Here is a 13,416-nt window from a genome sequence, read left to right as displayed (position 1 = left end):
TAGAAACGTCTTCATTTTCTCAGGGATTATGAAGGAATTATAAGATGTTGACCCGCTTTTCTAACACGGTTCATCAGTGGCGCTGTTTGCATGTCGTCAAACTGAAGCCCAAACCGACGAAGAAGAAATTCTCCGGAAGCTACTTTTTCCTGAGCACGCGGTGTGTCCGGCCTTTCCAACAGGGCAGCGAGAGGGAACATGGTGAGTAGCCGATTCTCGTCTATCAATTGTTATTTTCTAGGTTTATCTCAACTAAACCCCATCAAATGTGTATTATGTGTACACATAAGCTTCTTGTGTAGTCGTTAATGCATGTGTTTACAAGCAGGCTGCTACCGGAATAGAATAAAATGTTACATTATGGAGCGCTGTTACCGACTGACGCTGTTGAACTGAGTTGCTAGCCTTAAGCTAATGAAAATATGGCAGCCTGCTAGCTAAAATGAATTACTGCATAGTCGTGATAGATGATGTACAACCAATGTTTTCTCGCAAATATTGGTTGGGGATAGCTGGAATTAACGTTAGCTGTATTGCGTCAAACGGATAAATGATTTTATAAAGTGATATTGTTTTCGGCCTGCCAACCTCAACAAGCTGCGTTAGCTTGGCTGACTCGTGTCGGAAGAAGAGTTCTCCCGATTTGAGGATACCCAGGCTCCCGCCTGAGACTGCGTGTTTGATGCGGCGCTGTCACTTACCAATGCTTTTCTTTTGTCATGGTCCAGGCCAAGATCAAGGCAAGAGATCTGCGGGGTAAGAAGAAAGAGGAGCTGCTTAAGCAGCTGGACGACCTGAAAAATGAACTGTCCCAGCTCCGTGTGGCCAAGGTTACCGGCGGAGCTGCTTCCAAACTCTCTAAGATGTACGTACAGCATGAAAATGATTAACAGTTACTTTTTGACATGGTCGTAGCACGTACAGGTGCTGGGGTTTTTGTGTGTGTGTGTGTGTGTTTGTACAGAGCATCACAGTGCAGTTCATCAGTACTGTGGGAGCCAGGAGGCTAGGGGGCCATAATTCATTTGCTGTCTCCTAACAAAGTTATTATGTTTAAATGGGTCTCAGGTTCTCCAGACCATTGTAAATAATAGATTTTGGACTCTTCAAACTCCACACTCTTGTCACTGAATAAGAAAAGGGTACTAATGACAGTATTTAATAGTCCTTTTGAGTTAATAGGGAATTGAACATGTGCATACTAAACACTCAGTTGTGTTCTGTTTCAGTGGAGATTTAACATAATGTATTCTGTGGTGCAAAAAACTGGATCTGATTTTGCTGTTTGTCCTTCACAGCCGTGTTGTCCGTAAATCCATCGCCAGAGTCCTGACTGTAATCAACCAGACACAGAAGGAGAACCTGAGGAAGTTCTACAAGGTGAGAGCCGGAAGATCTCTTCACTGAGAACACAGACGTGTCTTCTTAGACTAAGCTTTTCCTCTTAGGTTCTCTCGTCGAAGATGATATTTGTTGAGCTGATGCTTTGCTGATGCATTCACAACTGCTTACCAAAAGACTGAGACTTGAGATTGCCTGAGTGAGCCTCATAGTGGCTGTTTACAGGGACTGCAGTAATTCTAATTAAGACATTTTCATTTGGCTGTTCACTGGCGTTGCATACTAAACAATTTCAGTAACATTTCTATTGCCCCAATGTAGACAAAGGCCCAGTTAATTACAGATAATGGTATACTTTTCCCTGCAACATAAAGCACAGCTGTCATGTTGCTTCTCTTTTGTTTTTGTCATAATTTACATTTTTTTTCCACAGTTTAAAAATATTCTCTTGGCACATGATCAGATTAAGATGGAGATGATGCATATATTTCCCAAGATGACACCATCCAGGAAATAGCCACAAGGGGAAATGTAACCAGTATGTGCTACTGTTTGTGGTGTTTGGAAAAGAAACAAAACAGAGTGAAAGGATGACAATGAATCTCCAGAAGAATGTCTTGCATTATAATTACAAGATTTCAGTTTGTGTGAACGTAGTGAACATTACAGTAATGTTCTCCTTTTCTGATGCATTACAAGTCTTGTGGCCCTGAGCTGTCCACTGAACACAAGTGTTTTATTTTTTTGTTTTTTTTCCTTTGTCTTTCTTTCCCTCAGCATTAGTGACTGCAGATTATTTAAATAACATTAGTGAAATGCATTAAAACCTGACATTGTGCTTCTTTGGGTCAACAAAATGCATGAGAATATTCAACTTAATGGTTCTTTTTGAAAAGCATAGTATACTTCAGCCAAGTGTCAAACCTTCTAGGTCTTGACAACAGCTGCAGATGAGCCTCTTCTTGTCCTTCCCTTTTGTCAGTTAGCATTTTGATAAAAGTTGTTTCAGCTGGACTAAGAGTTAGTTTTAATTTCTTACAGGGTAAGAAGTACAAGCCCTTGGATCTGAGACCTAAGAAGACCAGAGCTCTGCGCCGCCGGCTTAACAAGCACGAAGAAAGTCTGCGGACCAAGAAACAGCAGAGGAAAGACCTCCTCTACTCCATCCGCAAATTTGCAGTCAAAGCTTAGAGGCTTTTTCTATAGACAAAATAAAACCTCTGAAAGACCAGAATCATTTGTGCAGTATTTTCTCCACAAATATCATCACGCTTGCACTTCAGTCACACTTGAACCAGTCAATTTATTTCCATTGAAGCAAATAAGATCAATGAATGCTGTTCTCATCAAAAAACTCAATTTCAGTGGTTTGTAAATCACTCGTAGCTCAGGGTATATAAATGTGGGTCCACTTTCATTATTTTGTCTCTTCAGTGTTACAATGAAGCTTACTTTGCTGATTTTTAAGCTTCTGTTGTCACCAGTTAATTCAAATTTATGGAGGCTGTTTAAGCAGCCCACCACAGGAGGGCAGAAAACTTCTACATTAAATCCAAAAGTGACATCAAAGCCAATAATGAACAACATTGATGTTCTTTCCCACTTCCTGTGCGGCTGTGGTATAATAGATCCTTACATGTTTTATTGTCTTTTTTTAAAGTGGATAACACAAGGAGTGTGTTATCCACTTAAGAAAAAAAAAAAATATATATATATATATATATATATATATCACACTGTTGAAGTCAAATATTTAGGTTACATAAGGTTAGAGGAGTGAACAGAAATCAGAATCAGAAATCAGAAAAAGCTTTATTGCCAAGTACGAGGAATTTGGTGGTGAGGTTGGTGCGTGACACATCTATCAAGAAGAAGCAATTAAAAAGTTAAAAATATGACAGTAAGTAAATAATATAAAATTAAGAAAATAAGTAAAAAATACAACAATAGAGAATGAAGTTAAAGTGTTAGTTCAGCAACATCATTTTTTTCCACTTCGCTCCACTGATACAAAGTTATGCAGGTAGTTCTGGGTTTGTTGGTCCAGGTATTAGATATCTGCCTCTGTCCCATTGCAATGTGGGTCAATGGGATTGTGTTTGTTGTGCTACCTGCAAAACTCAAGAACATTGAGTTTTTCCAGTATCCTGAGTACTCTGGGTAATCTACAGACCTTACTCTCTAACACAGGACACCACAGTCTTTCCTGCCTGTGCTTTGCTGCATTTGGAAAGACACTGATCTGAGCACGGTGGGCTGTAGGAATGCCTGGAATGGCAATCACCTTTATTCTAATTACTTTCCAACCATCACCACGCTGTTAGCTGCTCTTTAGTTGCCTAACAACACACAACTTGACACTGTCCTCTGCACTGCAGTGCATTGTCACCATGAGCTTTCAAACTGTCTTTCTCGTGCTCTCAGTTTGTTTTAGCTTGTTTTCGTCATCTGAATCCCCTCATCCCAACTCCGAGAAGTCAGGCTGCTTCAAAGTTAACAACTGCAAATGCATCATGAAGGATGGGAGCGGTGTGATAAACCTGAAAGCTATGGGAGATGTAGATGGCTTCCTGGGCCGTTTGAAGCCTGTGTCAGCAGAGAACGTGCCAGTGAGTGCAGAGATCCTCCTGTCCTTCAGCCCCTGCCAGCCCTTCTCACAGCCAGAGGACCTGACAGGAGCGGTCTGCACCAACGTCGCTGCATGCCTCATTGTCAGGTAGAGTAGACAAGACTCAGTGCTGAGATTCATGAGACAGACTTGCTCAGTGTTTACAGTGAAGCAAGATTTTGTTTTCAGAATTTTGGGATATAGCTGCACACAGCCACACCTCCTCCACCTTCACCTCTTCATGTCGCTCTTGCTGTAACTGAAGGTGTTGTGAGTTTAACCATTCCACTTCTCGCTATTGCTATGACATAAGAAATGAAGGTTTGAAGTGTTTGGAGCAGTGGGATGGTGTGTTGTGGTAATGAAGGAACATTTCACACGGTGCAGCAGTAAGGCTTATTGATGTGTTTCTGGACAACAATGGAGCTCTAAGGTACAGAGGAAGAAGATAAAGCAGGCTTTAGATGAACACCCGTTAGTAGGACTAGTCTATTCATTGGATTTGTTGACCACAAGGAAAACAGAATATCACCAGCCTTTTCTTTTGACTGCTAAATAAGTCCAAAGTAGCTTTTTAGATGTATATCTAGCTATTATTTTTCACCGATCACAATGTGTTGACTGTATTCAGAAGGAATGAATTTTGGAAGCATGATTCAAGTCCTGCTTTTAACTCTGAACGTGATGATTCGGAGCACTGAGTGGCTGGAGATCATGGACTGTAAAGTCTCCTTTCTGATTGGATATGTGACGAGTTCATCCGCTCAGTGAATATGCTGTTGCAGTGAAGATTCTTCCTCTTCAGGTTTGGAAGGGCATCTGCATTTTTAGGCACGAGGCTTAAATGTAAGTGAAGGCAAAGGCAGAAAGCTTGCACTTCTTTTCCACCTCATAGTAATTCCAAGTACCTATTTTTGCAATTTTCACCTCAAAGCCAAGTGAAGATCTGGGTTATTCCTGTTAATGTTGAATGACAATTAGTTTTGGAATTTGTTGAAAGGTTGAGTTTTAATTTATCAGATTCATGTGACTTGTATCAACACCTCTGGTTATGGAAGGTAGTGACAGGATTTAGATCATTTACTCCATTAACAGTACCACACTGTACAAATACCCCCAAACATGTACAGTCTTCCATATGGAACAGAAATAACGTAAGCAAGGTGGATGAAGACTTACTGAGCAGTTTATTAAATGTGTCTGTCATATGTGCAAGTCTTTTGTTAAATTTAAAAGAGATATCTTTATTTTCTGCTTCTTTAAAACTGAACAGCTGTTGAGGAGGTGGTGGCCACCAAGTGGCGTCCAAACACAAGCTGAAACTATGGAGACTTTTGTGCTTTTGTCAGATTTGAAAGATTTAATGCTCTCCATGGTGAAGAAAGCAAGCTCACCGTCGCTGATTGCAGTGCACATTTTGCACCTCCTTTGTTTTAAAATAGCAAAACATCAGCCCCTGATACTGACGTGTTTTTAAGAAAAGCAACTGTTGGATTGAATTCAGCTTTGGGCTTTTCGTAAACATCCTTTCATCAACACATATTTAACTTGATTCATTAGTAAAGATTTAGAAAAATGTTCCCATCTGTCTGCTTTACTCATCCAGCAGATGACTTGAAAAATTCGAAGAATGCTCTGTTCTTGTCATGTGATATTTTGCCATGTGAACAGGTATCACAGGCTCAACAGATACATTAGCCACTATATCAGCTATGGGAGACATGAAGGGAATGAATTCCACTACAACAACACCCTGAAGATGCTGTCTGTCTCATACTTTTGTGAGCTACAACACACACGTTCCATCTAATTCATGTCACAGATCATTTTGTGATTGTAGTGTGATGACTTGATCACCAGTCTTCTTCTTGTCCTGTCCCAGCTCATGATGAGCAGCCACTGACAGTAGTGCATTACCACTGTAATCCAAATCAGTCCACCTCTTCCATCCGGGACCTGAGCCTCAGCATGGAGGAGTCCTTGCAGATCTGGGTGGAAAGCCCCTGTGCTTGTCCAAATGCCTGTGCCATGGGAGATCTGGGTCTAGGCACCATCTTCCTCATCATCCTCTCCGTCAGTGCTGCTGCATACTTCATCCTTGGTAATGCTTGTATGATACTAATTCTGTGTTCTGGGCACCTACAGTCTATAATGTTTATTACACAACACCTTAGTGTTGGATTATCATAGGCTACACTGAAGGCTTTACTATTTTTAGACTCTTAGCAGCAGTGGGGCTAAAAATGTAAGAAGTTAATTTATACAGCACATTTAAAGAACACAATGTCACAAAGTGCTTCACACAAAGAAAACTCGCAAAGTGCTGAACTCAGAGGCGATTGTTTCTGAAATTCAAGTCAAATTAAAATGAATTTGTTTTTGCTTTCCTACTTTTTCATTTGTTTTTGTGGAATGGACCTCTAAGAATGACACAGCGAGCTTAACAAAGTTTCATCTCTGTGTGACTCTCATCTCCCTTCCACTACGCCCACAGGCTCCTGTGCTCTGAGGCCTTTTCGGAGCAGCAGTGGAGTCCAGATCTCTCCAGATCACAGTGTGTGGTGTATGATCTGCTACCTCTGTGCTGAGAGAAGGCCAGCAAGAAGACACTATACAGACATGACACACTGTGAACAATAAGCAGCTGCACACCTCTGGAACACTGCAAGAAGTCTTGTGTCAAGTTTTTTGACCTCCAGGTGTCATGTCCCATGGAGGGCAAAGAGTAAGCATGGTTTGTTTCACAGTTTTCTGAAAGTGACAGGCTTGTACTCTGTAAACTTTTACACAGCATTGTATGAACTTAATCAGTAAATGAAAAACATCTTTTGGTTTGTTTGGCATAAAAAATATTCTGTTTTGTGTCCATATATTTAATAAATGTTGAAGGTATTTATTACTCATTATGCCAAAAAGGCCTTTGAAAGATAAAATTATCACCAAAAATGTAACAGTCCTACAAAACCACCATTCAATTAGACCAGGGGCGCGTTTCACAAAGCTGGTTTTGTGAAAACTCTGAGTTTGTTAAGCCTGAAATGAAGGAAACTCTGAGTTTTCCGTTTCACAAAGGGAGGTAACTCAAACCAGGGAAAGAGGGGTAACTCTAGCCTGTTTCACAGAGAGAGGTAACTTAAACTCTCGGTCATTTACCATGGTAACAGACTCTATGAACCTAACCTGGTCGGGACCAGGTTTTTCTCAATGAACCTCGAGTTTCTCTCTGTCTCCGCCCTCTGTCAGCCACACACGTTTTTTGATTTCCTCATTCATTCAGGCAGCAGGCGAGTTTTGGTATAACATAGTTCTGCCAGTCGGCCTATATGAGAAGTCCACTTTTCCACTATGGCATGTCCTTTTGACAACGATCCCGTGGATGAAGGTGCAGCATTACTGCGCAGGGAATTAAATATTCGTCGGGAGATGGTTATCAGACCACGCATAGATGTTCTGGCATTTCCAGACAGTTATCTTTTTGAACGGTACCGTTTCACGTCACAGTCCATCATCTACATACACAACCTAATCCGTCCTTACATTTGCAACATTACCAGCCGTAGTCATGCTCTCACATCCCAGCAGATATTGTGTGTTGCGCTGCGTTTCTTTGCAAATGGGAGTTTTTTGTATAACATCGGAGATGCAGAGCACTTAAGCAAGGCAACTGTATGCAGGGCGGTCAGAAAAGTTTGCCTCGCCTTGAAACGGCTATTACCCATCTTTGTGGTTTTCCCTGGACATAAACCTCAAGTCATCAAGGAGGAGTTCCATAGGATTGCAGGTGAATGATGTAGAGATCCAAATGAATTTTAAATTATATCCCATTAATGACATTGTGCTGCAACCTCAGACTGGGATTAGTAATTTTAATTTCTTTTAGGATTCCCCAGTGTGATTGGCTGCATAGATGGCACACACATCCCCATCACGGCTCCCTCGCATAATGAAGCAGATTATGTGAATAGGAAGTCCATTCACAGCATAAATGTGCAGGTACATGTAGATTGACTACTGTTTCAAAATGTTAAATACTGCATCATAATTCAACATCTGTCATTCTCTGCACTGTCAAGATCGTATGTGATGCTGCATACTTAATTTCCAATGTGGAGTCCAAGTGGCCTGGGTCTGTTCATGACTCAAGGATCCAATGTGGTAAGCAGCCTAAAGATTTGCACAATATAATTCACCTGTCTCCCTCCTTTAATATACTCTGATGTGTCCCCTACACATTACAGGAGAGTTTGATGGCCTTCTGCTGGGTGACAGAGGTTACCCATGCCAACCCAGGCTGCTGACTCCTTACCCTGACCCTGAACCAGGCCCCCAACAGAACTTCAACCGGGCTCACTGCAGGACAAGAGCCCGGGTGGAGATGACCATAGGCCTGCTGAAAGCCCGTTTCCAGTGCCTACGTCACCTCAGGGTGACCCCTGAGAGGGCCTGTGATATTACTGTGGCATGTGTTGTTCTTCATAATATTGCCACTATTAGAGGAGAGCGACACCCTGCCCTACAAACTGAAGACCCTGATGAAGACCCCATCCACCTGCCAGCTATTCAGGACAGCAGAGCAGTCAGAGACACCATATGCCATAGTCACTTCAGAGATTGAGTCACCACCACCACCACCACAACAGTCAAATAAAGACACAATACACACTTCATTTGGTCTTCTTTACTTCCTACAAATAAAAGAGCTAGATTAGTTAATGTTCCAATAGTTAACATAATTCACCTGTGACCATGCACTCACCTCTAATTTGTGCTCCAGTATTTCAGTTTCTAAATCTGCCCTCCTAATCTGGCGCTCCAAGTATTGCATTTCTTTGTTGGTTTTTTGGATTTTTTTCAGCAGGTGAATTTTATAAATCTGTTTTACTGGTAACTGGGAATACATAAGGAGGACATTAAATTATACAGTTGCACATGAATTCCACAGAATGAACCTCTGGTGTTTACTGAACATCCATCTTACTGTGTCAATCTGTGCTGTGGAAGTTGAGGGACTCTGCTGCTGCTGCCCAGCCATGCCCTGTTAAAGAGGATGAGAATGTGTTAATACTTCAGTGTAGGATAAATGTCACACTCTATATTCCACTAGAATGTTAAGAAATGTAAATGGGAAGAGAACATATCAAGATGTTACCTCTATAGGCCTTTCTGGATCCCCCTCTGTAAAGGCAGCAGACACAGTTTCTTTATGCTCTTCATCCTAGATGAGTGATATGTTTCAGTATACTTAAACGACCATTTGGCAAAATCTTTGGGGGAATTGCCTACTTACAGTCACAAGGTCTGTTGTGGCATGAGAGGGCTCCACCAGGCAGATAGCACCATCAGAATCTGTTGGGACAAAAAAAGAAAAAAAAAAAGAAAAAGGGAAATAAATATTTTTATGAATAGGCTTAAAAGAGATATATAGGCCTAGGCATATTACATTTTATGAAGGCACTTGTGTTCTGGGGGGCGAGCTCTGAAGATGAGCTCCCTCCAGGAATTCCCTCAGCCACTGGCCTTCCTAAATTGTGGCTTAGGGCCAGCTCCTCTGCCTCCGTTAGAGGTGGCGGTGCTGGGCCGCCACCCGTTTTGCGGGCATCTGCCTTCTTTCTGTTGGCTGAGCAGAAGTCTGTGTTAGTTTAAATAGGCTTAATTATTTAACAGAATATGATATAGATGAGAAGACATTCATGTGTGTGAAAACAGCATTATGTTGGGGATAAAACAACAGCCACTTAATATTTACTTTACAATGTAAAACATGATCAAAATGAGGTACCCCTATTTAATTATGCCGGGGTCTTATCTGTTTGAACGATGTTTTTATATTTCATCTTAAGCTGCTGCAAAGTGCGCTTCTCCCCCGCGGGATTGCACCTCCATGAAATGAATTAATGAGCTACCATTCAAGCAGTTTTCCCCTGTAATATTATTGCAGTTGCAAAGGACTACATTTAAACTTACGCATTGACCCGAGCAGCAATGTTTTCCCACGCCGTCTCTCTCTCTTTTGCAGCGGTGTTGCACTTTTTTCTAAAAACGTGTTGAAACTCGCTGTATGAGCGCATTAAGATTTCTAGCTCCAGAGCGGTAAAAAACGCAGCCCTCCTCTTCCCCGTTGCCATGGTGACTCGTTGAATCGGGGCTCCATTGATGTTGGCTTTTTGTAGTCGTGGTGCACGCGCGCAACTCTGAGTTGACTTACTCTGAGTTGATTGAACTAACCCAAATCACCTGTTCTGGAAACTTGGAGTTTCCTATCTCAGGCTAGATCAACTCGAGGTTCAGGATTAGACTCGGAGTTTGTTGAACCTCCTTTGTGAAACGGGCCCTTGGTTTTATGAAAAGGAAACAGACCTACTTTCCACAAATACTAATGACTGATACTATAGATATTTTTTCTTATATTGTATATTGTATTTTAGCAAAGAAAGTGACTCATTCTGAACACAAGAAATATACCTGAATTTAGTAAAGAAATTCCCATCCCATCCCAACAAAACAAAACAAAACAAAACAAAACAAAACAAAACAAAACAAAACAAAACAAAACAAAACAAAACAAAACCACTCATGAAAACCTAGAAAACATTATAATTTTTTATAATGTTTTCTAGGTTTTCATGAATGGTTTCTTTACTGGTCCCAAATGTCAAGAATGAATATCCAGTACTGGGATTTAAAAAATACTGAGGTCATGAGTCCTGCAAATGTTTTTTATGGATACAAAGTTTTCTACCTTGTGTGGTTAAAAAATGACTCAAACACTTAAATTGTATGTGATTCTACACAAATTTTTCTAATAGGGACTAAAAGTGTTTTTTCATGTCAGTTAAAAACAAATGTGTGCATGGAAGCAAACAAAGTGGATTTATTAAAGCAAACTTGATGGTGAAGCATATTATACATTTTCATCTTTTGAAAAAAAAGTGTCTGTGACGATCAAAAATAAAATCACAACAAAGAAATGTACAGAAGGTGATGGATGCCACCACATCTGACAAGCCTGCTGCAGGCCCTGACATCAACATCAACATCAACATCAACATCAACACATTGTAACAGGCTGCGAAACCCCGCAGTGGTATAGCTCTGATACATGCTTCAATACTTGACATTCTGCCTTGTCCTTTTCAAATAAACAAATCTCTGCAGTCAAATTTGTTGAATTAACAATATTTTGTTATTTGCATAACTTTTTCCTCTCTGTTCATAGTCTCTGTATGTCAAATTATATTTACAGCTAATTTGTGGCGAAATATTTTTACTTTATATTCTTTTCAGTTGCTCTTTTGTGTTATATGTGTACACACACACACACACACACACACACACACACACACACACACACACACACACACACACACACACACACACACACACACACACACACACAGATAGGGGGCAGCATATCACCAGAGTAACTTTTAACTGCTGCTCACTATAATCATGGCTGTAATTATCTTTGGCAGTAGCTCCTAGCTGCCACTCAGTTAGCCATGCAGCTAATGGTTCCATTAGCTGACTAGCGTCTGCACCATCTGAGTTTTGTTGGTTCCGCAGGCACTGGATCTGGCCTCAGCAGCCCCCCAGTGAACAGGCAGTGCACTGAACACAGCCTCAGAGACTGAAGAATGACACAAGGTAATTTACCTCCGACTGGGACTCTATCCAAAATATTTCCACAGTTTACCTGGAGAACCAAATCAGAGTTGCTCATTGTTGAAATGCTGGAAAGACAAGATGGTTTTTTTTGTGAGTTTTATTGTTTGTGGTTGTTTCTGTTGAGTGTGAGTGTTTTATGAGGAGTCATCCTGGCAACTAAGCTCAACTTGAATTCAGGAGGTATACTGTTGTATTATTCTGTTTAATAAAGAAGAGAGGTGTAAGAGTATATTGTGTGAGTTGATTTTGTTTGTTTACTGGACTAAAAAAGCTACAGCACTGTGAATCATAGCAAGCTCGCATACATCTCCCAGCTGAAAATGCAGTGGGCTGTACTGTTGCCTGTTGAGGTACAAAGTGCTATTATGAGACAGGAAGGGCCAGAGCTAGCTGGTTAGCATGCTGACTTACTAATTTGTTACTTTACTTATATTATATTGTTATTTGCTTTTATCTGTATTTGTGGCATTGATGTGCTCAGTTGTATTGTGATTACATGATGTCATGTTCTACAGATCCCTGTTTGAACTTTTCTATTCAAGTGAGAGAAAAAGTAGATGAATAAAAAAGACCTTTGAACTCATCTATCTTGAAATGAAAAGCCCTGTGCACGTAGTGGATGCCCAGTCTCAAAAACTGAGAGATGCATGATCAAGCACTGCGGCAACTTCTCACTCAATGCAAGAGACGCGATGACACCACTTTTTCACACGCACACTCGTACCAGGGACACTGCGTCAAGCTTAAATAAAGCTTTACAATGTCTGACGTGGGAAGTACAGACAGTCTTCAATTTCATCCTCAGAAGCACATCGACCATACATTGTCCAGCCATACACTCAGGTTTGATCTCGTTATTTTATTGTTTGTTGATCTTTGTTTGTTGGGGTAGATTCTTCAGCATCTCATCATGGAGCCCATATTTTTAATCTGTCTGTGGGGCCTCCATCTGTGGACAGCTGCAGACAGAGGCCTGTCTTCGTGTTGCTCTTTTCTGCTCTGCCCACATGGAGGTTCTTAAGGGGTAAATTGGCTCAATCTGTTATCTGCTCCGCGCTCTGCTGTCCTCTATACTTTGCAGCTGTGTTCAAAGTCCTCTGATGTGAGGTCATCAGAAGGTGTGCCGTGGAGTGTCGGGTCCTGTGTTGGGCTGGTCTTGGCTGGTGTGTGAAGGGTTGGGAAACACAAGATGTTTTGTATTGTCAGGTTTGACTGCAGATCCCTTAAAACATACTTCAAACAGCAAGTTAACTCATAACATAATAATAATAACAATAACAATAACAATAATAATAATACCTTTATTATTTGTCCCTTAGGGAAAATTCTTTTTTTCACTCTGTTTGTGTGTTTACACACACACACACACACACACACACACACACACACACACACACACACACACACACAGAATTGGAGAGATGTCACACCACTAGATCTGCCGCATAGCAGACCACCGTAAGTGGTTGGAGCTTAGATACCTTGCTCAAGGGCCCCTCAACAGTGCCCTGAAGGTGAACCGGCACCTCTCAGTCAACAGTCTGTATCGACTGCTCCATGCTGGAGAGAGCTACTGCTGCCCCAAGCACGCAGCATCACACACAACTATTGTGTCCAACCCACTGTGTGTGGCACAGGATGGACTGACTCTGACTGTCAGATATTGCAATGTTGCTAATGACAACTAAACTTTACTACAACCATGGCTGTAGTGAAGATTTTAGAAATATCAGTGTCAAAATGAACTGAGGAGGGTACAGAGGGAGCTCAAAAAGGAGATAAGGAGAGGCAAGGACAGCTAC

General features: G+C 41.2%; 2 protein-coding genes across 2 annotated transcripts; both read left to right on the top strand.

Moving 5' to 3' along the window:
- Positions 1 to 173: 173 nt before the first annotated feature.
- rpl35 (ribosomal protein L35) lies at positions 174 to 2,575 on the top strand. Its single transcript, XM_070964029.1, has 4 exons — positions 174 to 201; positions 729 to 865; positions 1,299 to 1,380; positions 2,383 to 2,575. The coding sequence occupies exons 1-4, from the start codon at positions 199 to 201 to the stop codon at positions 2,530 to 2,532; spliced, it is 372 nt and encodes a 123-aa protein (XP_070820130.1). The 5' UTR covers positions 174 to 198; the 3' UTR covers positions 2,533 to 2,575.
- Positions 2,576 to 7,288: 4,713 nt separating this feature from the next.
- Positions 7,289 to 11,580, top strand: LOC139332235 (putative nuclease HARBI1). Its single transcript, XM_070963985.1, has 4 exons — positions 7,289 to 7,730; positions 7,830 to 7,942; positions 8,023 to 8,104; positions 11,513 to 11,580. The coding sequence occupies exons 1-4, from the start codon at positions 7,295 to 7,297 to the stop codon at positions 11,578 to 11,580; spliced, it is 699 nt and encodes a 232-aa protein (XP_070820086.1). The 5' UTR covers positions 7,289 to 7,294.
- The last annotated feature ends 1,836 nt before the right edge of the window (positions 11,581 to 13,416 follow it).

The sequence above is a fragment of the Chaetodon trifascialis genome, chromosome 6 (assembly GCF_039877785.1).
Source record: "Chaetodon trifascialis isolate fChaTrf1 chromosome 6, fChaTrf1.hap1, whole genome shotgun sequence".
Taxonomy (NCBI): Eukaryota; Metazoa; Chordata; class Actinopteri; order Chaetodontiformes; family Chaetodontidae; genus Chaetodon; species Chaetodon trifascialis.
The sequence above is the reverse complement of the archived record's forward strand: the minus strand, read 5'-3'. Positions and strand labels throughout refer to the sequence as shown.

Bases quoted from the DNA above. Each gene is read 5' to 3' on its own strand.
- rpl35 (XM_070964029.1), top strand. The intron at 866-1,298 runs GTACGTACAGCA...TGTCCTTCACAG, and splicing joins GCTTCCAAACTCTCTAAGAT to CCGTGTTGTCCGTAAATCCA. The intron at 1,381-2,382 runs GTGAGAGCCGGA...AATTTCTTACAG, and splicing joins ACCTGAGGAAGTTCTACAAG to GGTAAGAAGTACAAGCCCTT.
- LOC139332235 (XM_070963985.1), top strand. From the start codon at position 7,295: ATGGCATGTCCTTTTGACAACGATCCCGTGGATGAAGGTGCAGCATTA. The intron at 7,943-8,022 runs GTACATGTAGAT...TGCACTGTCAAG, and splicing joins TTCACAGCATAAATGTGCAG to ATCGTATGTGATGCTGCATA. The intron at 8,105-11,512 runs GTAAGCAGCCTA...TTGGTTCCGCAG, and splicing joins TGACTCAAGGATCCAATGTG to GCACTGGATCTGGCCTCAGC.